General features: G+C 41.1%; 1 protein-coding gene across 1 annotated transcript; it reads left to right on the top strand.

The window, feature by feature from the left end:
* Positions 1 to 285: 285 nt before the first annotated feature.
* On the top strand, positions 286 to 6,386 carry KRT25 (keratin 25). Its single transcript, XM_047080561.1, has 8 exons — positions 286 to 714; positions 1,005 to 1,087; positions 1,507 to 1,663; positions 3,614 to 3,775; positions 3,861 to 3,986; positions 4,585 to 4,802; positions 5,168 to 5,235; positions 6,277 to 6,386. Exons 1-8 carry the CDS (start codon positions 286 to 288, stop codon positions 6,384 to 6,386), a joined length of 1,353 nt encoding a protein of 450 aa, XP_046936517.1.
* The last annotated feature ends 18,512 nt before the right edge of the window (positions 6,387 to 24,898 follow it).

Genomic DNA, 24,898 nt, shown 5'->3' with positions numbered 1-24,898 from the left:
TGACATTACTCCACCCAGACCAATTTCTCAGATAACCACCAACCTGAGGGCAACTGCCCTCCTACAGAAAGGAGCCCAGCTAAGTTAGTTACTAATTAGGAAAAATCATCCAATTATGCTAACTTGCTGAGGCTGGCAAGCCATGTTTTACTCTATGTAGGCAGAATTTCGTCCAGAGCACACTTGGGAATTGTCTATAAAAAGGCAAACAGAAGAGTTGAGGAGACGAGGCACTCCATTCTGACTTCCTCCGAGACAGCTGTGCAACGCGCTTGTCCTGACACCATGTCTCTGCGACTTTCCAGCGGGTCCAGGAGGGCCTGCTCCCGTCCTACCGCAGGGTCCCTCAGGCTCTCTGGTGGGGGAGCGGGCTTTGGAGTTGGAAACGCTTGCAGCATGCCTGGAATTGGAAGCAGTTTCTCCTGTGCCTTTGGGGGCAGTTCATCAGGAGGCAACGCAGTGGGAAGCAATCTCTGTGCTGGCTTTACGCTGAATGAGGGCGGCCTCCTGTCGGGCAACGAGAAGGTGACCATGCAGAACCTCAACGACCGGCTGGCCTCCTACCTGGAGAATGTGCGCGCCCTGGAGGAGGCCAACGCCGACCTGGAGCAGAAGATCAAGGGCTGGTATGAGAAATTTGGGCCTGGTTCCTGCCGTGGTCTTGATCACGACTATAGTAGATACTTCCCAATAGTCGACGATCTTAAAAATCAGGTAAGAAATTACACTTCACAATCATGTTTATTTCTAAACGTTCTTTTCCTTTCTTCACTGAATACTGAAAACACTTATCGTCCTTATGTGTAATTTCTTAAAGGAAATTTCAATTTAGCATTGGAAATAAGCATTGAGTAGATTCAGTTGGTGAAACTCATGATAAAAATGTCACTGACTAGTAACTATATTAATTTTTATTATTTCAATTCCCTACTCTAAAAAAAAAATGCTTGTATCTTATTGGCTGTAATAAATTGCCTTTTAAAAGTCAAACCCCCATTTTCCAGATCATTGCTTCCACCACCAGCAATGCTAATGCTGTTCTGCAGATTGATAATGCCAGGCTGACAGCGGATGATTTCAGACTCAAGTAAGTAGGCTCAGAGAGTGAAATGGATACATGGTGATTGATGCAAAGCATTAAATTTAATTTATTTTTTGATCCCTCCATTAAATATTACCAACTCGTATTCTAATACTGGTAAAACACTTGGATTGAAGCAGAATATAAAAAAAATAAACAGAATGTTATTACTTCTTTATACTTGGCTATGAAATATAAAGTATGAACTGCTATAAAAGCAGCATCCCATCCCCTAGTTTCTTTTCTGCCAAAGAAATGCCTCAAATTAAAGAAAATAATAGCTCTTATATATACAATATACTTTGAAAATGTCTCTGTGGCCAAACCTCCCACCTCAAAAGTCCAGACTTCTAGTGTTTGATCACTGATTGGTGACTATTTCTCCCACCATATGACATCCTGGAAAATCATTAATATTCTCTAAGGTATGAAAATGAGCTGGCTCTTCATCAGAGTGTAGAGAGTGATGTCAATGGGCTACGCAGAGTTCTGGATGAAATCACCTTGTGCAGAACAGATCTGGAGATTCAGTATGAAACTCTCAGTGAGGAGATGACTTACCTGAAAAAGAACCATAAAGAGGTAAGAGCTGTCTGCGCACATTTTGCTGCCCCTCTGCAGATACCTTCCATCTGACAGAAAATAATGCGCTTGACTTCTTAAATAAGAAATTGGTACTAAAGACCCATTGTCAGACAAGCATGAGGCCTGAGTTGTCTTGAGGAATGGCCTGATATTTGTCTAGATTCACCCTTGCTTGCTCTCTCATCAAGTTTCCCATGGAGGGGTGGGGAGGGGGGAAGAATCCTGTTTTCCAGATCAATCAGGGTTACAAGAGTAGTGTTTGGCTAGGTAATTATAGCTAAGTTAAAGTGATACAGTTAAGAGATTACATCTAATTACATAAATATACTATAAGCATATCCTAAGAAAACTAGATCTAAATTTCTATGTAATAGTGAAAGATTCAAAACACATAAGCATTTACTTTATACACGCAGTAAATATATACATTTAATATTGATGTATATTCTTTAAAAAAAAATTTTTTTTTTAGTGTTTATTTATTTTTTAGACAGATAGAGAGACAGAGTGCAAGCGGGGAAGGAGCAGAGAAAGAGGAAGACACAGAATCTAAAGCAGGCTCCAGGCTCTCAGCTGTCAGCACAGAGCCTGACACGGGGCTCAAACTCACTAACTGTGAGATCATGACCTGAGCTGAAGTCGGCTGCTTAACTGACTGAGCCACCCAGGCACCCCTTGATGTATATTCTTAATAGGTGTATCTATAAAAATAGTGAGACTGAAAATAAATTGTTATATCAAAAATTTTTCTTCCAAATGAAGAGTATACCTCAAAGTGGTCATTGTTGGAAGCTACTTCGAAATCAGATCATACTGCCACTGTTCCTAAGACACAGCTTTGGGATTGCTTTCAGAACCACTGTTTTCTGGGAAAAAAAAAAATCTTTATTCTTTGAAAATGAATTTGATATTTTTAAACAGCCAAAAGGCTTCTACAGTCGAGCCTACTACTTAACACAGGAGATCAAGCTAAAAATGCTACTTGATTAGTCATGAGGCTGTCTTATAAAAATAACTACTTAAAAAACAACATTTATATGGATATATGGGTTCAACTGTGGGCATAGCCCATGGTTGTTACTGAATACATTTTTGATAAATTAAATACAATTGATAAATTAAATACAATGCTTCACTCACAGACAAACCCACATGCATCTTTTTTTTTAATGTTTATTTTTAAGAGAGAGAGAGAGAGAGAGAGAGAGAGAGTGCACAGGTATAGGAAGGGCAGAGAGAGGGGGAGACACAGAATCCGAAGCAGGCTCTAGGCTCCAAGCTGTCAGCACAGAGCCCGATGAGGGGCCCGAACTCACAGACCTGAGATCATGAACTGAGCCAAAGTCAGATGCTTAACCGACTGAGCCACCCAGGCACCCCTATTAATTATAAATAGACAAACATTTATAAATATAAATAAATATAAATAAACATAAATACTTATAATTATTTCAACTGTTCGGAATTATTCAGACTCAGCCCCTCAACCCTGTCCATGCTGTGTTCAGGATGTAGCTGAGTCAAGAACACATGGAAGCTGCTCTCTAAGTGGAAGGAAGACCAGTCTACCAATGTGGAGACATTTCAGTTGTAAATGAATAGAATATGAGATGACAGATAATTCATTTTAAAGATCTTAAGGAATTAAGACTTTCTGTGCAACAGACTAAAACCAACGGAATTACAAAAGCAGGACTTTGGTTCACCATATGGAAGAGCTCTGGAACAATTTAAAAAATTCTCCCATAAGGAAACAGGCTGCTTCGTGCGACGGGAATATAAAAAGTAGAGAAGGGTCGTTGCTTAGCTGGGGGCGGGGGGGGGGGCGAGGGGCGGGGTGGGTGGGGATGTACAGCCAAATGTACTCTAAGCATCCTTCCAAAGCTATGCCTCTGGGCTGTCTGTGAGATCCCTGCATACCTGAGCAGCACACTTTTTGGCCTCCAGGAAATGCAGGCCCTGCAGTGCGCGGCGGGCGGGAACGTGAACGTGGAGATGAACGCGGCGCCCGGCGTGGACCTCACGGTCCTGCTGAACAACATGCGGGCCGAGTACGAAGACCTGGCCGAGCAGAACCGCAGGGACGCGGAGGCCTGGTTCAACGAGAAGGTGAGTCTTGTCCAGAGAACAATCCCTCTGCATCTTAGTGACAGTCACAAAACTAAGATTTGCTCCCTCGTTTATACCTTTTCAGAGCGCTTCGCTGCAACAGCAGATCTCCGAGGACGTCGGGGCCACCACCTCAGCCCGGAATGAACTGACAGAAATGAAACGCAATCTCCAAACACTGGAAATTGAACTTCAGTCTCTCCTAGCCACGGTAGGCAAAGGACGAATTCCCACCGTCTCCTGGGGTATCCTTGTAAATATGCGCCAGTTGGGGGCGCCTGAGTGGATCAGTTCCTTAAGCTGAGTTAAGTTCTGACTTAGGCTCAGGTCATGATCTCCTTGCTTGTTGCTCCTGGATTCCAGGCGTGTTTCTTGTGCTGACAGCTCAGAGGCTGGAGACTGTTTCAGATTCTGTGTCTCCCTCTCTCCCTGCCCCTGCTCCCCTGCTCATGCTCTCTCTTTCAAAAATAAATAAATGTTAAAAAAAAATTTGTTTTTAAAATATGCACTTATTGGTTTCAAGACCCCTAACCCTTGTGGAAACATATCCACATACACATTTATGTAACTAACTTAGAACATAAGAAAAGAATAGGATTTTACATAGAACAGCCAAAACAACCACATTCATGTCTCCAGTTTATTCAACCAGACATGTGCTCCTTTTTAAGAATTTCACAGTCTTAACCATGTGTCAGTGTGAAATTGAACACAATTGTAGACAAAGTTCACAAGAGAAGAAAATCATCTATCAGAGAAAATTTCTGCCTATCTGTATCTGCCTCAGGTTCTTTCTTGTTCCCTGACAGAAACACTCCCTGGAGTGCTCCCTGACCGAGACCGAAGGGAACTACTGCACACAGCTCGCCCAGATCCAGGCTCAGATCGGGGCCCTGGAGGAACAGCTGCACCAGGTCCGAACCGAGACAGAGGGCCAGAAACTGGAGTATGAGCAGCTGCTCGACATCAAGGTCCACCTGGAAAAGGAAATTGAGACCTACTGCCTCCTCATCGGTGGAGATGATGGGTGGGTAAAACAAATTTATAGGGACCATGTCCTGTACTGAAGTCTACTTGAAACTTAGATCCCTGGAAAGTGAATGTAAACTGACATGACTGTATTTATTGTCACAAATGCTAAAGATTAAACAGAATACGGGCCTGCCAACATACAAATTAGCAACATCTGACAAAACCAAAAGATGACAAGCCTGTATTAAAGGTATGACAAAAATATCACCTCTAGATACTAAGGCAGAGTCGTTCCAACTGTGTAACCCACGGCAACTGTTCTCACCAAATAGCTAAAGAAAATGCAAGAGTGAATCTAGAATTAAAGGGGTTCCCTCTGAATCACTCTTTGGTGATGTTTCCAACGATATGTGTTCACAGGGCTTGCAAGTCTGGAGGTTACAAGTCTAAAGATTATGGATCTGGAAACATGGGAAATCAAGTCAGAGGTAATTAAAATGAAATTCTGTGGTTTTTTTTTTTTTAAGTTTGTTTATTTATTGGGAGGGGAGGGACAGAGAGACAGGGAAACCAAGAATCTCAAGCAGGCTTTGCACTGCCAGCACAGAGCCCCATGCAGGGCTCAAACTCACCAACCGTGAGACCACAACCCAAGCCAGAATCAAGAGTCAGATGCTCAGCCGATTGAGCCACCAGGCACCCCAAAATGGAATTGTGTTTTTATGCTGTCGTATTTCACTTGCGATGTCCGGCTTGGTTGTTTTTATATTCCCAGGGCTTAATGAGAACAGATATGATAAAGATTTGTAGTAGATATCAGCGTGTGCTGGGTGTCTAACTTTAGTGGTATGTGCTAATTTTAAGCAGTGGACTATGTCACCATGTTTTTAGCGAACCAAGAAATCAAAATTCACCAAAAGTTTATCTATTTGTGCTTCCTACATAGTCCATGCTATTCAAAAACCTATTAGTCCTTTAACTGATATAATTTCTTATTCATCTTTTCTTTCAGTTTTTTCATTGTGGTAAAATACACAGAACATATGCGTTACCATCTTAATGATTTAAAGGGTACAGTGCAGTGGCACTAAGTACATTTATATTGTGGTACAACCATCAACACCATCCATCTGTAGAACTCTTTTCATCCTGTTCTACAACTATTGAACAATAGCTTCCCATTACCCCCTCCTCCCAGCCCTAGGCAACCAGCCTGCTACTTTCCTTCTCTATACATTTGACTACCCTAGGTCCCTCATACAAGGGAAATCATACAATATTTGTCTTTTTGTGATTGACTTCTTTCACTTAGCATAGTATCTTCAAGATTCATCTATGTTGTAGCATGTGTCAGAATTTCCTTCTTTTTGAAGGCTGAATAACACTCCATTGTATGGATATACCATATTTTATTTACTTATTTATTCATCCATTGGTGGACACTTGGGCTGCCTCCACATTTTAGCTATCGTGATCTTATTCATCTTTTATCAACTCTCTAAAATCTCCTTTTAAATTTTAATTTTTAGATCTGGCCAAAGCCATAGTGGTTAAGAAAGTTCTTGAGGAGGTAGACCAACGAAGCAAAATACTTACCACCAGGCTGCACTCCCTGGAAGAGAAATCTCAAAGCAATTGATTCGAGACACAAGAGAGAGAATTTGCCAAATACTCTCTAAGAAGAGAGAGCATTGTGTCTGGAAAAATGAGCAAGCCTAAGAAAAATGCCTGTCCTGTTTTCTTTCTGTTACTGAAATATGAGCACTGTCTGGGCAATCAATAGTGGTATCTCCCCACTCATCTGGAAGAATGTCACATACAAATATGATGACTTGATTGTCCTACAGAAAATGTCAGTTCTTTGTATTCAATAAACCTTCTTCCTTTAGCAAGTTACCACTGGTGGTATTGTCTTATCTTTAAAACGTTCATGTCTGTGGTACACATGTATGAACATCTAACAGCTTTTTTTATTATTTTTTTTACATTTGATTTATTTTTTTGAGAGACAGAGAGACACAGAGCATGAGCGGGGAAGGGGTAGAGAGAGGAAGACACAGAATCCGAAGCAGGCTCTAGGCTCTGAGCTGTCACCACAGAGCCCAACATGGGGCTCAAACTCACAAACCATGAGATCATGACCTGAGCTGAAGTCGGATGCTTAACCGACTGAGCGACCCAGGCACCCCTAACAGCTTTGGATATACGAAAATTTTAGGGACACCTGGGTGGCTCAGTCAGGTATCTGGCTTCAGCTCAGGTCATGATCTTGTGGCTCATGGGTTCAAGCCCCGTGTCAGGCTCTGTGCTGACAGCTCAGACCCTGGAGTCTGCTTCGGATTCTGTGTCTCCATCTCTCTCTGACACTCTCCAGCTCACGCTCTGTCTCTCTCTTTCTCTCTCTCAAAACTAAATAAACATTTTTTTTAATTATTAAAAAAAGAAAAATTTTAAAAATAATTGACAGGTTTCCCCCTAGATTTTCATGAGGCTTTCCCAATAATTCAAATAAGACAAATTCAGGAGGAATAAAAATACTTCCACTTAAATCCCCAATCTGCCATACTGGTGATACAATAACAAGCTTTTTCTCTTTCATAATAGCTATGATGCATACATTTCAGGTTCATCTATAAAATAATAACACTACTTCTCTCAAGGGGTTATTGTAAAGATTAAACAAATGAACTACGGGATCATGCACTTATGGAGCGAGTGCTCAATGAATGCTAACTCATTTTTTAATACTTGATATTTATAATGATGAATTTTCAAATCTCATTTTCTTTTTGAATATGTATTTAAACAATATCCCAAATATAGGGAGGTTAAAGCAAACATCCTGGTTTAGAATCCAAGTTCTATTTATTAATGGAGTCATTCACTTGTATTACAAAGTATGCTTGATGCTTATAACTCTCTTGACCAATGGATCCATTTCCAGTAAAGGGAAATAAATCAGATGAACTGAAAACATAATTTCCTCAGGTCAAATATTACCCCTAGATACTTTGGTGACTCTCAGTCTTCTATGGATGGGCTATCCATGTTGTAACCCATCCATGAAAATTTGATTTCAGGCTTCATCTGAAAATGTTAAGCAGAGAATATGCTGGGATCCTTTAAGGACACTAGAATTATCCTTGAGTTACTTTTATTGTCTTCTTCTAATGAATCTTAGCCAGAGGCCACTACAGTCAAAATGCCTAACAAGATCCTACATCGGATTATATGAAACAAAATATTATAATCTCAGAGAAAACTCCACTTAGAAAAGAAAGATCTTGCACAATTATCTAAATGCGGAAGGAACTTACACCACCCTTCCCACCTATCATCAAATCCTCCCTCATTATAGTGATGCTGCCGAATGCAAATTCTTTAAAAAAAATTTTTTTAAATGTTTATTTATTTTTGAAGGAGACAGAGCATGAGCAGGGGTGGGACAGAAAGAGACAGAGACACAGCTTCCAAAACAGGCTCCAGGCTCTGAGCTGTCAGTACAGAGTCCGATGCGGGGCTGGAACTCATGAACCACGAGATCGTGACCTGAGCCACAGTCGGATACTCAACCGACAGAGCCACCCAGGTGCCCCCAAATGTAAATTCTTATTTGTCAAAATTTATAGCCCTGTACACATCAAAAGGGCAAATTAATATTTCTGTCAATTATACCTAGTGGCGTCCAGGAGCTGTTTCTCTATCTCACAAGAACCAATTCTGTACATCTCTTCCCACCTCTCCATTTAGTGATGTCACCTAGCTTGAAATCAGCCACAGAGAAGGTATTTACACCACAGAAATTGGCTAGCACTGAAAATCAGGACTCATTCCTCCCTGAGAGTTGGTTATTAAGTATTTACCAGCATATCACTGATTGCACCTCAAGAAAAATGACTTCATTTATTTCTTTTGAAATATTTATTTTATTTTGGGGAGAGTGCAAGTGGGGGAAGGGCAGAGAGAGGAAGACAGAGGATCTGAAGTTTGATGCAGAGCTCAAACTCATGAACCACAAGATCACGACCTGAGCCAAAGTTGGACCTCAGCCAACTGAGCCACCCAGGTGCCTCAAGAAAAGACTTAAAAAAACCCACAATGTTTAATGTTTCAGTATGTGACCTGCATGACCTGGCCTTGCTTATCCTTCCACTCATAACTTCTTCTCTGACCCCACCCTCAGTTCTAACCGTATTGCCCTTTGTGTTATTCCTTGAATACAAGTTCATCCTGCCTCCGAGCCTTTGTGCTAACTGTTCCCTCTGACGTGCACTTCCCCTGGACCTCCTTATGGCTGGTTCCTTTGTATCATTCCCATCAGAAGAGCTGTGTCTGACCACTCTAGCAAAAGTTGTTACTATATTAGAACACTCATCACCATACAAAATTATCTTGTTTATTTTCTTTAATGTTTATTTTTTGAAGAGAGAGAGAACGTGCAAGTTCATACATGTGTACCACAGACATGAACGTTTAAAAAAATTTTTTTAATGTTTTTATTTATTTTTGGAGGAGAGAGAGACAGAGCGTGAGGGTGGGAGGAGCAGAGAGAGAGGGAGAGAGAGAGAATCCCAAGCAGGCTCCACGCTGTTAGCACGGAGCCCAGTGCAGGACTCAATCCCAAGAACCATGAGATCATGACTTGAGCTGAAATCAAGAGTCAGCTGCTTAACTGACTGAGCCATCCAGGCGCCCCACAAGGATATCTTTAGAAAAACACACAAGAAAGTTGCAGCACTATAGTAACTATAGTAATGCAGCCAAACTGCACAGAGTGGTGATTGCCCAGGTAATGTAATAAAGCAGTGATTCTCAACTGCACTCAGTGTATGTATGTTCACTCCCCTTTGGAGTAAACCTGAAAACAGCATGCCAGCCACACAGAAATTCTGATATTCACTCTCCTCCCCCATTCTCAGCCGAGATTGTTATCACAAAAGGTTGCCAGTAGGGCTTTGGCAGGTCATGCCCTGCGCTTGGGTACCCAACCCACGTTCCTCTCCCCAGGCAGAGTGTCCAAGAAAGAAGGCACCATTTTTCCTTCTGTACAAACTTACAGGAAGGAATATAGCAGTACTGGGACACGTCGTTAAAATACCAGAATATTTCACAGGACTGTTAAGTAGCCACTGCCCAGAGACCCTGTAAATGCCCCCAACTATGGCCCCAGGCCTTTCTCCATGAGTCCTTCCCCACCACCCAGTAACTAAACACCTGATGCAGAGCAGAGGACTCTAGGACCCCACTCCAGACTTGCCAGCTGCCAGTGTTCATTCTGATTCATCAGTGCCTGTGCCATAAGATTGCTATTTTATTTATTTATTGTTTTATTTTTTAATATAATTTAGTGTCAAGTTAGCTAACATACAGTGTATACAGTGTGCTCTTGGTTTTGGGGGTAGAGTCCCATGATTCATCACTTACATAAAGCACCCAGTGCTCATCCCAACAAGTGCCCTCCTCAATTCCCATGACCCATTTTCCCCTCTTCCCCCTACCCCTATCAACCTTCAGTTTGTTCTCTGTATGTAAGAGTCTCTTATGGTTTGTCCCCTCCCTCTCTGTTTGAAACTATTTTTTCCCCTTCCCTTCCCCCATGGTCTTCTGTTAAGTTTCTCAAGTTCCACATATGAGTGAAAACATGATATCTGTCTTTCTCTGATTGACTTACTTCACTTTGATTGCTAAACATTTTAAAAGGGATTTTATCCCTTTTCCTTTGTTTTCTTGTACACATCCTTCGAAAAGCCTTAAGGAGCCATTTGTATGGGTTCAGGAATGGTCTGGTATATGATGTAAAGTCATATTTCACAATTGTTGTGGTCAGTTTCCAGGGCACAAAACAGCGACCAGACCAAGAGCTCTGTGACAATGCAGACTGGATCCAAGTGGTCCTGGCCCCAGCTGGCAGGTCAGGGCAGCACGGCTTAGACCTTCTCCTCTAATTCATCTCATTAATGAATCAAACTAACATACCAAACTAAAGAAAAAATATATTCTCTAACTTACTTATTAGAGAAGCCAGCACTGAAAGTATGCTTAAAGGGTCAGGCCCTGAACTGCCTCGATTCAAAATAATTTCTACCTCTTTCGTGCTGTGTGCTTTTTGACAAAGTTACCTAACTGCTCTATTCTTCAATTTCCTTGCCTGTAAAATGGAGATAATAATGAATACTTTTTTCAGAGGGTTGTTATGGGGATTAAATATTCGATTTATGTAGTTTGAAAAGTGTTTGGTTCATTTTGAACCCTCAATAAATGTAGCCTGTATGATGAAAAACTAAAAATGTAAAAACTAAGTTCAAGATATTAGAGAACTTGAAAGAGGTAGGAAAATGTAGGGATAGTCAAATCTGAGTTTCCCCAAAGGCTACTGAGTCCCCAAGGGGATTTAGAGTCCTCCTTGGTACTCAGAATGAGAAATAGCCTTATCAGCCCTTTTAAAGGTGAATAATTCTCCCCACTTTGCATAAGGCTCAGGCAATGAATTGAATAAACCAGCCAAGTAAAACAAAAGCATTCAGGAGAAAAACGACCTAATTCTAAAGAATGTGTTGCCAAGATGGCAAGTCTACAAAGAAAACACAGAGCACAACTCCAAATCCTATCGATCCTATCATTTGTGCGCAGGTGCCCCCTGAGGCCAAGATGTTCCTGCTCAGGTGGGAGGTACCACCCAGCTAGGTGGGTAACTTGCTGGAACTAGTGTCTAAGGCAGGAAGCAGCTGAAAGCTTTCCAGAAAGGGAAAAGAACACGGCTGCCTTGGTTCATTAGGGACCTCTCCCTGCTTGATATAAAATGGGGTATATTTATACAAAGTACTGAGAGAAGATAGCTACAATTTTTTTAATTATCTGGAAGATTTAGTAAATTTGAAACAAAAAAATATACAGGTATCAGTGAAGTCTTCTTAACATTTATACACTAATTTTCCTAATTCTTTAATGTTTACTATAAAACTACATACAGATTTTTTCCACTGTAATTTAACACTCTGCACTAGGCTGTTGATAATCTCAAGTCTCATGATGCTACAAGGACTTGGAAGTTGTACTGGAAAATGAGAAAGAAAACACCCCTTCCTCTCTTCTCTGAACTCTGCTCTGTGCAGGTGTGTTGGGAGCCCCAAGACCATCCTCAGGTTCAGTGATTCCCCCCAGAAGGGCTCATAGAACCCAGAAAAGCTGTTATATTCATGGTTATAGTGTATTATAGTGAACACATACAGATTAAATCCACAAAGGCAAAAGGCACAGAGGGCCAGGTATAGAAGAGACTAGACACAGTGGAATCATAGAAATGGGACTTATTTCTCCCAGAATTGACATGTGACAACACATCTATAGTGTGTCCAACAAGAGAAGCTCACAAAACCTTGGTATCCAGGGTTTTTATTGGGGGTCGGTCATGTTGCCAGGGGGGATCCATCTGACACACCTTAGTTACTCACTCAATCTCCAGCCCCTTCAGAGACCACACTGATATACAGTAGCCCAAGGGCCCCACCATAAATCCTATTGTTACATAAACTATCTGGCATCTACAAAGGCACTCTAATCAGGCAAGATATTCCAAGGCTTAGAGGTAATCTCTCAAGAGCTGGGTAAGGGCCAGACTTCTCTTTGGAATGTGCAAGGTTTGGGCATCCTAAGCCTGCTGAATTAACCCTACACTGCATGTGGGATCTCATGGCAGAGCCCCACGACAGTACAGAATCCAGCTCGAAGCAATTATTCCCTACAACTCACTCCTGAACTGCCAGGATGGATGAACAGTCCACACTCAAGACTTCAACGCTCCTTGGATATCCAGGCTCTGTAATCAAGTGTAATTCATGGAGAGTCTATCTTTCCTTAATGTGAATTCTATCTTAGAGACCTCTTTTATTATTTAGCACCTGCCAGGTCCTGCTGATCTGCACTGACATATTTTCAAAACCCAGCCACAAAGAAAATTGAGATTGTTTCACAGAAAGCCCCTCAGTTCCCACATAAAATAGAAGATGCAAACAATTACCACTGAATGTACCTAAATCTCCACTCAGGATCAGAGGGATTTAATAGTGTTTGGAAGCTTTTACTGTATAAGAGAGATAGGTGTGTGTGTGTGTGTGTGTGTGTGTGTGTGTGTGTGTGAAGAATACTTGAATCAAGTCAAGCTTACTAAGAATTTACATTCCTTGGAACCATTTTCCAGGCAATTAAACCAAAAACGGGAAGGTCAATCAGTACAAACAGACATGTTTCAGACATATCAGAAAATAGTATTTTCTAACCTATTGCCACAATTAACTTTCCAGGCCTGAAAACCCGAGGAGAGAGAAAATACGACTGGATACTTACTTAAATCTAACATAAAAATTCATCTTCCAGACATAAAACTCATTCCTCCCTTCTTCCTCACCTTCAATATCGATTTTTCTTAAAGTCTGAAGATAAGAACTCAAGGAAACACACACTGGCATCACAATTAATTGAATGGTGATTATACATCAGGTTTATAGATCACTTTCGAATTTGAATATACAGATACATAACAAAACATCGATCTTCACGAAACCCTAGAAGATAAGTGTGATGACCATTTACAGATCAAGAGTCAGACTCAGAGATGGTACCTGTCTTGTCCTTGGTCTCACGGCAATTAAGCGACAGTATGGGACTTGGACTCAGGTCTCCAAACTGCCAATCCAATGCTTTCCCCACCCAACGCACTACCTTAGGAATTTGACAAGGATTTCAAAAACTTCAATGCCTTGAACTTTATTCCACGAAAGGTTATTTTACATAAAATGTTTTAAAACATGTGGAAAGACATAGAAACTAATAGATAGATGGGGCACCTGGGTGGCTTGGTCAGTTGGGTGACCGACTTCAGCTCAGATCATGATCTCACAGTTTGTGGGTTTGAGCCCCATGTGCTGTGCTGACAGCTCAGAGCCTGGAGCCTGCTTCAGATTCTGTGTCTCCCTCTCTCTCTGTCCCTTCCTGCTTGTGTTCTCTCTCTCTCTCTCAAAAATAAATAAAAATTTAAAAATTAAAATAAAATAAAAATAAGTAATAAAAGAAACAAATAGATATACACTTCTTTTCTTCAACATGGACCTAAAATGTTTTATGCCACCAATCAACATGAAATGACCAAAGACTAAATTATATTCATTTCATTAAGACGAATTTACTAAGGCAAAGACTGAATGCTTGTAAAGTGTGACTGTCCAAGAGTCATAGGAAAATTGGTAGATTTCATGGGAGTTTTTGCTTAATTGTAACTTTCACCAAGCTTGTTTCATAGTGAGCATCTCAAAGCAAAGCTAGCGGAATCAGAATTCACAATAAGAAAGTATCACTCACTAAAAAGATCAAAATTTTAATTTCAAAAAGCTGCTTTAACACCTCTCTCTCTCTCTCTCTCTCTCTCTCTCTCTCACACACACACACACACACACACACACACACACACACACACACACAGAGGTTCTTTCTTTCCCAAAGCAAGGAAATATTACAAAACATAAAATATCTAATGATCATTTTTAAACTGCTGCAAAGGGACAGAATTTAAGGTAGGAACACTGAATTTCATGTGTAAGGGATCCTAGAAACAAGGAGATCCATGGTTTTTACTCATAAACTTCATTTGTTTCAGGATTGATCCCTTTCAGGCTAGGCTCTCTTCAAGGTACATGGGTAGTTGGGGACATCCACTTAGAGACTCTCAGTGAAGGGTCACCACGAAGAGAGCACATCAGCAGTCAGCATTTGATGTAGTGAAATGAGTGTTGCATGGACTCCAGAGACCCTGGCTCCAACCCTAGTTTTTGCACCAACAAATTGTATTATATAAAGGAAAACAGCTTTTTTTTTTTAGTTTTATGAAGTTTTTAATTTTAATTCCAGTGTAGTTAACATAGTGTTATATCAGTTTCAGGTGTACAATATAGCAGTTCAACACTTCCATAGATCACCTGGTGCTCATCACGACAGGTGCATCCTTAATCCCCTTCACCTATTTCACCCACTTCCCTCCCATCTGGTGACCACTAGTTTGTTCTCTACAGTTAGGAGTCTGTTTCTGGGTTTATCTCTCTCTCTCTCTCTCTCTCTCTCTCTCTCTCTCTCTCTCTCTCTTTTTCCTTTGCTCATTTGTTTTGGGAAAACATAATTTTAGATCTTCAGTTTCCTTCTCTGTGAAATGTCCTGACTGCCTGTCACAACTCTAATAATTATTTGATTACGTTGATATGTACAAGTGTGGTTGAAAACAGCAAAAATGATGTAGAAATGCAAGTATGAATAGCAGAAGAGATCAGACAAGACAATGATGTCTTATTTAAAGGAGCAATAAGCCTTGAATCTGATGAATCATGAGAACAAACTTGTGAAAAATGATAGACTTAATGCAGATTAAGGATAGTGGTGTAGGTGTAAGTATAGGTTTCCATGGTGATAAACACACCTACAATCAAGGCAGTGTCATGAAGTAAAGACTGGAGGTTACAATGGTAGGCTTTTCCCACGTGAAAAGCATACCATCTGGAACCTCAGTTCCCAGGATAGAGCATAAATAAGCCACTGATTTGAAAACTGAAATAAATAGAGATTTGGTCCAGCCAGAGAAGAGCAAATATTATCCAGTAATTATAGAATGGAGGAGTCAAGCAAGAAACCTACCACTCCTCAACCTTTCTTCTAGGTAATAGTTTTGTAGGATTTTTAAAATTAAAAAATAGTGCATTGCAACATATACGTAATATTGCTTTCTGATTTTTTTAGGTAACTGGTTCTAGGGATTAAAATCTCAGAAGTTTTTGTTTTGTTTTGTTTTGTTTTAATTTTTTTTCAACGTTTTTTTTATTTATTTTTGGGACAGAGAGAGACAGAGCATGAACGGGGGAGGGGCAGAGAGAGAGGGAGACACAGAATCGGAAACAGGCTCCAGGCTCTGAGCCATCAGCCCAGAGCCCGACGCGGGGCTCGAACTCCCGGACCGCGAGATCGTGACCTGGCTGAAGTCGGATGCTTAACCGACTGCGCCACCCAGGCGCCCCAGAAGTTTTTTTAAATGAGTAAAGACATAATGGTTATTGAATCCATCAATTTGTCGTTAAAAGCAAAAGCAATCTTCTGTTCAAAGGGGGTTGTAGGGGCGCCTGGGTGGCTCAGTCAGTTAAGTGTTGAACTCTTGATTTTGGCTCAGGTCATGATCTGAGGGTCATGGGATCAAGTTCCATGTTGGGCTTTGTGCTGCATGTGAAGCATGCTTGGGATTTTCTCTCTCTCTCTCTCTCTTCTCCTACTTACATGTGCTCTCTCTCTCTAAAAAAAGAAAAGAAAAGAAAAGAAAAAAGAAAGAAAGAAAGAAAGAGAAGGGGGAGGTTGTATACCAAGAGGGTTTTTTATTTATTTATTTTTAATTTTTTTTTTCAACGTTTATTTATTTTTGGGACAGAGAGAGACAGAGCATGAATGGGGGAGGGGCAGAGAGAGAGGGAGACACAGAATCGGAAACAGGCTCCAGGCTCCGAGCCATCAGCCCAGAACCTGACGCGGGGCTCGAACTCACGGACCGCGAGATCGTGACCTGGCTGAAGTCGGACGCTTAACCGACTGCGCCACCCAGGCGCCCCGCAAGAGGGTTTTTTAAATAAATCTTTCTACTTAGCTAACACATTTCATACTTGCTGTATGCCAAGAGTATACTTACTCTTAGTTCTTTATAATGATACCTTGTTCAATCCTCATGGTAACTCTATGGGGTAGGAACTGTTGTCTTCACTTTACAAATGGGAAAACCAGTGTACAAAGATGTTAAGTAACTTCCTCAATGCCACACAGCTGGTAAATAGCCAGATAATAAATGGGGAGCTGGAAGTACAAAACTGTGGCTCCAAGATTCTTTAGGCATGCCATTCTGACCTTTTGAAACTTGAATACATCTTCCTTCAGAAACAATGTTATAAATAATTATAAAGTTCCACCACAGCCCATTTTAACCACATGTAGCTGAGCTGAAATTCTGTAGTATCTGTCAAAGAATAAGCACTCAATAAATGTTTGTTGAATTTAGTAGGGAACAGATACCCACCTATGACATTAGCACTGGAGGACAGCATAAAGCCCCAACAGGAGGAACATGGATGTTCTCCTCTCCAGCATCTCCTACATCAGTCCTAACAGTTGGTGGTGAAAAGGAAATTGGGAGATGGGGCCTTATGGAGGTGGCACAGGTCTCTGGAAGCAAATGACAGATGGGGTCTTGATTTTGGCAGCGGGGCTACAGCAAAGAACTTCAGCAGCAAAACTGCGAGAGAATCGGTTACTGTCACTGGGTAGCACAATATGGTTACACGTCTATGACAGAAGATGGTATGAAGTGCATAGTAAGGGGACAAGTGAGCTTGTAGGACTCAGCTACATAGAGACTGGGTTTCTAAGTAGGGCAGCTATTTGCATTCAATGAACGATGATACATCAGCCACCAGCAACCAAGAGTCTACAACTAGGTCAAACACTGGGACAGCAAATAATCTCTATTGTTTTTCAGTGGGGGAAAAAAAAGTAAATTATTTTTCTGATATGTTCTCAACCTTGTGAAAATTACATAAGAGAAGACTTGCTGTGATCATATAAAATACAACAAAAATTATACACAAGTTCTCTAAGATCAGGGACTGTGATTTGTCAATTTCATTCCCAAGACCTAGCAGGGTGGTCTTTGCAAGAAGCAGTTAATAACTGATAAGGTAGCAGAATTCTCCCAACAGAGAGTTGTGGCACCGAGGCTTTTTATCCAGGAAGCAACTTTTATTCGTGCCAGCACTGCTCAGTTGGGTTCATACCCAAAGAACTGAGCACTGAACAACACATGGCATAGTTTTTTTATACCTTTTCTATTTCTTTGTCTCCCATATATGGTAACAAACATAAACATACAGTCTGGTTAAGTAGTCTCAGTTTACAAGGTCATGAGGGATGTTGTCACGTAGGTGCATAGCCAGGTTACCTTGAAGTTTTCTCTTCCTTTTTTCTCTCTCCTTAGGGAGGGGACCCTAGCACAATACAAGTTGACTTATTACTGCTATGTGTAAAATATAAACTAACAAGATAATAATAGAATGATAAATTAGAGGATGATAAATTATAGAATGATAAAAACAGAAAATATTAGGATAAATTGAATAATTGATAAATGCATATAGTAATAGATTGAATAATAAACAACAGAATCATAAGTGAATACAAATATCCCCCACTTTTTGAAAATTCATTGTTATACCACTTCGCTTTTATGAAAGACGCATGTTTGTACCTGACTTTGCTAACTGAAAGAATTCCAAAGAGGATTCCGCTTTCACAAAAGCATGAAAGGAAAGACAGGTCTGTATCAAGAAAATAATATACAGTGAGAAGCAAAACAAAATTGAAAGAAAACATTTTAAACCTTAATAACGCATGGTCAAAATCCATTCCAACACCAAGGGGAATCTGTGCAGCTCGCCAGCCCAAAGGACTCCAGATTTGGGCTACCCAATTTCTATCTCGTCTTACCTACAGTTTGGCGCCACCCACTGGCAGCTGTCTACTTGTCCAAAATCAAGAGAAGATTCTGGAACCAGCCAGCTTCCAAGAAAGCAATAGTTCCAGGAATCCACAGCCCGTTTTGCTTGCCTGACTGATCCTCAGCCTTCTATTCCCCAAACACCCCTTCCCTAACCACAGCCCCTCAACCCTGCCTGTCTACCTGCCACACCTCCCCATCTTAGCCCAGAAGATGTGAACTTAACCCACCTTCTTGGAGGGTGGATGCAGCAGGGGAGTCAACAGCCAATCACTTTGCGTCTAAATTTTCAGCAATACCACATGGTACCAGGAATTTTCACTGTCCATGTCACATATGACTGTCCAAGGGCTGATGTCCCCAGTACATTAAATTCATGAACAGATCCATAAGTAAAAGATAACCATCATGATAAGAAATGGATACATGATACACGTAAGCAATTCATACAATATGAATGGCCAAACAAGCATTAAAAAGTGCCCCATGCCCAACATCTCTAGTATTCAGAGAAAGACATCAAAACAGGACCATTTTTGTTTAATGATCATACTCATTTCAGCAAGGATGTAGGGAAAAGGCACTAACAGATTGCTGGATAGAGCGTAAATTGGCAAAACCATCAAGGGAACAATTCAGCAACAGGAATCAAAGACCTTTAAGAAAAGAGTAAATGTTCTTAGAACCTGCAGTTTCATTCCTGGAAATTTATCCTTAAATACTCATATTGTATGCCCATTCCTCCCAGCAGTGTCTAACCGTAGTAAAAAAATCAGACATAATAAAATATCCCACAACAAAACATCAACAGACTGTCACAAAACACCCATCAAGGTCCACTGAAGGAGAGTTGTGCAGCCAATAAGAATGTTCGAGTTGGTGTATTGGCCTGAAAAGGTGTCAGTCATTTTTTGAGAAATGAAAAGTAGAGTTTCAATACAATAAATACAGTATCATCTACTTTTGTAAGAAAATCATTCATGAATTACATACATGCTTATTAAAAATCTGAAAGAACGTACATCAAAATGTTAAAAGTGGCTACTTGTGGGTAGTGAGAATATGAGTGATTTTTATTTTCTGCTCTGTGTTTATATGCACTTTCCAATTTTTATGAAATAAACATGTATCACTTGTACAATTTTAAAATCTTAAATGCAAAGAAAAACCATCTGTATGTTTAAGTGTTTTTGCAATGAATAGGCTCCTTTTTTTAATTTTTAAGGAAAAATAAAAAAAAAATAGCTAAGTGGTATAAATGTGGTAGAAACTGTAAGAACAAAAGAAAGAAGCAGCATGGGGGGAGGTGGGGAAGCTGGTAAATTAGAAGTTGGTAGGTGGAGCCAGAAAAGCATTCTAGAAGAGGCAGGTCTTGAAAGGTAATAAAATTTGAATACATGGAGAGAAGAAAATAGGCCATAGTTTGGGTCCTTGGCTCCAGGACTAATCATGTCAATGTGCTTCTAGAAACATTTAGTCACTCACAATGAATAGGTCACTGGCTAGTACATAAACATCACCCTGTAGCCCTTTTCAGAAATATTTATGTCTGCTCTGTACCCTGGACTCACTGTCGAACACCACTGTGGGAAAGACACGGGGTTACTCAGTACCCTTCAACCACAGTTCTATGGACGCCCAGTTCCTCTGTCTTCTTCCAGGGCACAGACACCAGAGAAGAAAGAGAATTGCTTTCTAGGGCTTTCTCCTCACTCAATATGGCTCCCACATCAGAGCTAAATAAATCCCATCCCTTTCTTCCCTCCCTGGAAAGATCTTTTGTCATAGCCTATGCTCCCATGAACCCATTGTGTGGATTCCCTCCACACTCTGGTAACCCTACTGGGTGTCCCCCTAGGTCCTAACCCCACAACCAACCCTACCAAGCCTGGCTCAGAGTTGTGAGCTCTCTACTCAGACTTGCCTTGTTCCATGAGCCCTTTTCATTCCAGGCCACAGCTCTGCCATGGTTTCTAGACAGCCTGCCTTCCTGGGGTGAATCCTGTGCCCTTTCTCCCCTAGCATGCCTCGGGGCCAATGCAGGTAGGCTGTCAGCCTGAGGCTGCCACAGTCCCTGCCCCTGGAATGAGCCTTGACTGAACTGGTCTGATGGGCACTGAGATCACTCACAGGAAAGTATAATTTGTCTAAATACTAGAAAGATCTCCAAGTGTGTTGCCATTGACTAGTATATGGTATTCTCTTATAATTATTTTAATATTTTCTGTACCACCATTGTGTCTCCTATCTCATTTCTAATCTTGTAGATTTTGATTCCTTCTCTCTTTGCTTTAATCAGCCTCGCAAAGAGGTTGTCTATTTTTTTCAATTTTTTTTAACGTTTATTCATTTTTGAGAGACAGAGAGAGATGGAGCATGAGCGGGGAAGGGGCAGAGGGAGGGAGACACAGAATCCCAAGCAGGCTCCAGGCTCTGAGCTGTCAGCACAGAGCCCGAAGCAGGGCTTGAACTCACGAACTGCGAGATCAGGACGTGAGCCAAAGTTGGACACTCAACCACTGAGCCACCCAGGAGGCCCAAGAGGTTGTCTATTTTGACCAAGGGCTCCCAGTAGCCCATTTCTATCCTTTGCTTTGTCTTGACCAAACTCTAGTTAGGCTTCTCTCTTTCCTAGTTTCATGTAGGAACGAGAGAAGCCAACTAGAACTGATCAGTTGTAACTCAGATCAGAAAACATTGCCTTGGAAGAATTCCTGTGCAAACAAGCATCCTTTTCCTCCATCAGCTGCCCTGAACAAGTCTTCCCTTAGGGCCCAGTTAAGGAGGACCTCTAACTCAGATTAATTGTGTCTATTCTGACCTCCCATTTGCCACAATCTCTATCCAATAAGCAGTACTCTCTACCCAGTTCTTAAATGCAAACACTGAACTTTTGCAGCCTATGCTTTAGTAACAAAAATCCCTCCTCATTTGTAATATAAAACATTTCCTAAATCTGACCGTGAGGTAATTCACTAAACCCAATTGCTAAATATTAGAGCTTGAAGGGAACTTGGAAATTATATAGCCCAGTAGAATAGTTTTACAGATGGAGATACTGTGGCCTCATCTAGAGACATCCAAAGAACTGAAATTTGAGGACTGTTTTTATAAAATTTTGCTACAGTCCTGGGTGGGAAGAGATCAGAGGACGTGGACAGGTAAAGATTTCCCCTGAACCCACGGGATCAAATATCACCCATTCCTTTGCTATGAAACAATGACTTTACTACTGGGATTCCTTAACTGAAGGTCTGCAGCTTTTCTGAGATCAGAAGGCCAAGAATATTGAGGGGTCGGGTTCAGAGAGACAGAGGGGAGAACACCCAGCAGATTGACTTCACAATGGAAAGAGACACAGAAGGCTGGGCCTTGCTGCCTGTATTACAGTCTGGGTTATACATGTCTGTGGGTTCTCTGAATAGAAGGCTATTGTCTCTCTGGCATGAAGAAAAGTCCAAAGGCCCTTTCAAGCAAAAATAATCAATAAACTCTGCCTTCCAGTGTACTGAAGATGGCGGAACAGAATGGAAGTTTTTTGTGTGTCTCACGTCCATGAAATACAGCCAGACCAACACTAAACCATCCTACACACCTAGGAAACTGATTGGAGGATTAACACAACAATCTGCACAACCTGAACCACAGAATTCAGTAGGTACGTGGTACAGAGAGGTGAACTTGGGGAGCGAGAAGGCGCAGGAAGGGAGGTGCTTTTGAAAGCAGGGAGAGAATGGAGGCTGGAGGCGGGGGGGGGGGGGGGGGTAGGATATGGGAAAAGCACCCCTCCCCAAAAGCAGCTGGAGAGAAAGTGGAAAATTGGAAACAGCCGCAGGGACTAAACTAAAAAGGGAGAAAGGAGAAAGGAGAGGGTTTAAATTCCATTAAGACTGTAAACAAGGGGAGCACAAAGTCTGCAACTCCGCAGCTCGATACCTGGCAGTGCCTGGTGGGAACGGCGAATCCCCAGGAACAGAGTGGGGTATGGGAGGTTCTCTGGCCACATGGGAAAAAGTGCTTCCACTGCTGGAAGGACATTTGGCAGAGACAATTGAAGCCACCTGGTCCCAGCAGACCCCAGAAAACAGCCACATTCGCTGGTGCTGGAACAAGGTCGTTAAGTGTGAAGCCTGGTGCCAGATGTGTGTTGTGATTTTCCATAATCCCTGAAAAGCTGCTGCCACACTATCTCACGAACTTTTTCTGGGGCGGGCTGGCACCTGGCCGCAGTCTTGGGGCACCAGAGGCAGCAGGGTCCAGCAAGCATTCCTGGGTGCAGCCGGCATTCGGCCATTGCTCATTTGGCCATTGCTCAGTGAGACCCTCCTGCAGAGGGGCGGAACGGGTCAAAGCTGCAGTCCTTCAGAAGTAAGGGGCTGGGGAAAACAGCCGCATCTGAGACAAAATTCAGGAGAGAGGTACTGCCTGGGGCCTGGTCACGGACAGTGAAAAAGTGGGGAGTAGACAAAAGCTGAAGACAGAGGATGGGTGCGCGATTGCTGATCCGGGAGAACAGACTGGGTGGCTGGGTGGTGCCATTTTCACCACTGCTGTGCATGCGCATACGCACCTACGAGCGCTACAACGCTGCACCCCAGTAGGCTAGCAGCGCCATCTAGTGGAGAGCGGAGCCATTACACTGAGCCCCACCCAACTGGGCCAACTTCGCTCTTCAAGAACACAAGTCTCATCCCCGTCTTAGTTTATCAACTATAAAGCTTCACATAGACTGACCTCTAGGGGAAAGCGAAGTAACTTCAGTCCATCTATTCAATTTTCTTTCCTTTTTTTCTCTCTCTTCTACATTTCTTTTTCTTGAATACAGAAAGAGAAAATATTCATTTTTATTTTCAATTTTTATTGAAATATTTTTATTTAATCTTTATTACTATATTTTTTGCTTTTATGTAAATTTTTTCAAATTCTATTTTACTTCCATCATTTTATTTTAGTCTACTACAGTGTATTCACTTTTTCAAATTTTCAAATGATTTCCTTTTTTTTTCATTTTTAATCTTTTTTCTTTTTTGTTTCTTTTCTTTTTCTTGAACACAGAAAAAGAAGAAATTCATATTTATTTTTAATTTTTATTAAAAATATTTTTCTTTAATTTTTTTCTACTATATTCTTTACTTTTGTGCATATTTTTTCAAATTCTATTTTACTCCCATCGTCTCATTTCAGTCTACCTCAGTGTATTCACCTTTTTCAGATTCTCAAACGATTTCCTTTTTTTTCTAACCCCCCTTTTTTTCCTCTAATCTGTCAAATAATTTTCAACACCTAGACCAAAGCACACCTAGGCTCTAGCATCATTTATTCGATTTGTGTGTGTGTGTGTGTGTGCTTTTAATTTTTTAATTTTAATATTTTTAAAATTTTTTTGATTGTAATCTTTCTACCTCATTAATTCCCTTTCTCCCTTCAAAATGACAAAACGAAAGAATTCACCCCAAAAGAAAGAGCACAAAGAAACAACAGCCGGGGATTTAACTAACACAGATACAAGCAAGATGTCTGAACCAGAATTTAGACTCCCAATAATAAGAATACTAGCTGGAGTAAAAAATAGATTAGAATCCCTTTCTGCAGAGATAAAAGAAGTAAAAAATCGCCAGAATGAAATTAAATATGCTATAACTGAGCTGCAATCACGGATGGATGCAGCGGCAGCAAGGATGGATGAGGCAGAACAGAGAATCAACGATATAGAGGACAAACTTATAGAGAATAACAAACCAGAAAAAAAGAGAGAGATTAAGGCAAAAGAGCATGATTTAAGAATTAGAGAAATCAGTGACTCATTAAAATGAACAACATCAGAATCATAGAGGCCCCAGAAGAGGAAGAGAGAGAAATAGGGGTAGAGGGTTATGTGAGCAAATCAGAGCGGAAAACTTTCCTAACTTGGGGAAAGACACAGACATCAAAATCCAGGAAGCACAGAGGACCCCCATTAGATTCAACAAAAGCTGACCATCAACAAGGCATATCATAGTCAAATTCGCAAAATACTCAGGCAAGGAGAGAATCATGAAAGGAGCAAGGGAAAAATAGTCCCTAACCTACAAGGGAAGACAGATCAGGTTTGCAGCAGACCTATCCACAGAAACTTGGCAGGCCAGAAAAGAGTGGCAGGATATATTCAATATGCTGAATCAGAAAAATACGCAGCCAAGAAATCTTTATCCAGCAAGGCTATCATTCAAAATAGAAGGAGAGATAAAAAGTTTCCCAGACAAACAAAAATTAAAGGAGTTTGTGACCACTAAACCAGCCCTGCAAGAAATTTTAAGGGGGACTCTCTGAGGAGAGAAAAGATGAAAATATATACATAGAAACAAATAAATAAATACCAAAAGCAACAAAGATTAGAAAGGACCAGAAAACACCAACAGAAACTCCACTCTACAAGCATCATAATGGCAATAAATTCATATCTTTCAATACTCACTCTAAACATCAATGGACTCAATGCTCCAATCAAAAGACATAGGGTAACAGAATGGATAAGAAAACAAGATCCATCTATATGCTGCTCACAAGAGACCCACTTTAGACCTAAAGACATCTTCAGATTGAAAATAAGG

The sequence above is a fragment of the Lynx rufus genome, unplaced genomic scaffold, assembly GCF_022079265.1.
Source record: "Lynx rufus isolate CCGP_SWC_20201006 ecotype Redwood Valley unplaced genomic scaffold, mLynRuf1.p SCAF_18, whole genome shotgun sequence".
Taxonomy (NCBI): domain Eukaryota; kingdom Metazoa; phylum Chordata; class Mammalia; order Carnivora; family Felidae; genus Lynx; species Lynx rufus.
Note: the sequence above shows the minus strand (reverse complement) of the source record. Positions and strands in the feature narration are given on the sequence as shown.

What these genes read in the sequence shown, in the direction of transcription:
- KRT25 (XM_047080561.1), top strand. Translation starts at nt 286, where the DNA reads ATGTCTCTGCGACTTTCCAGCGGGTCCAGGAGGGCCTGCTCCCGTCCT. An exon ending in TTCAGTCTCTCCTAGCCACG is followed by an intron (nt 3,987 to 4,584) that starts GTAGGCAAAGGA and finishes GTTCCCTGACAG; the next exon opens with AAACACTCCCTGGAGTGCTC. An exon ending in CATGGGAAATCAAGTCAGAG is followed by an intron (nt 5,236 to 6,276) that starts GTAATTAAAATG and finishes TTTAATTTTTAG; the next exon opens with ATCTGGCCAAAGCCATAGTG.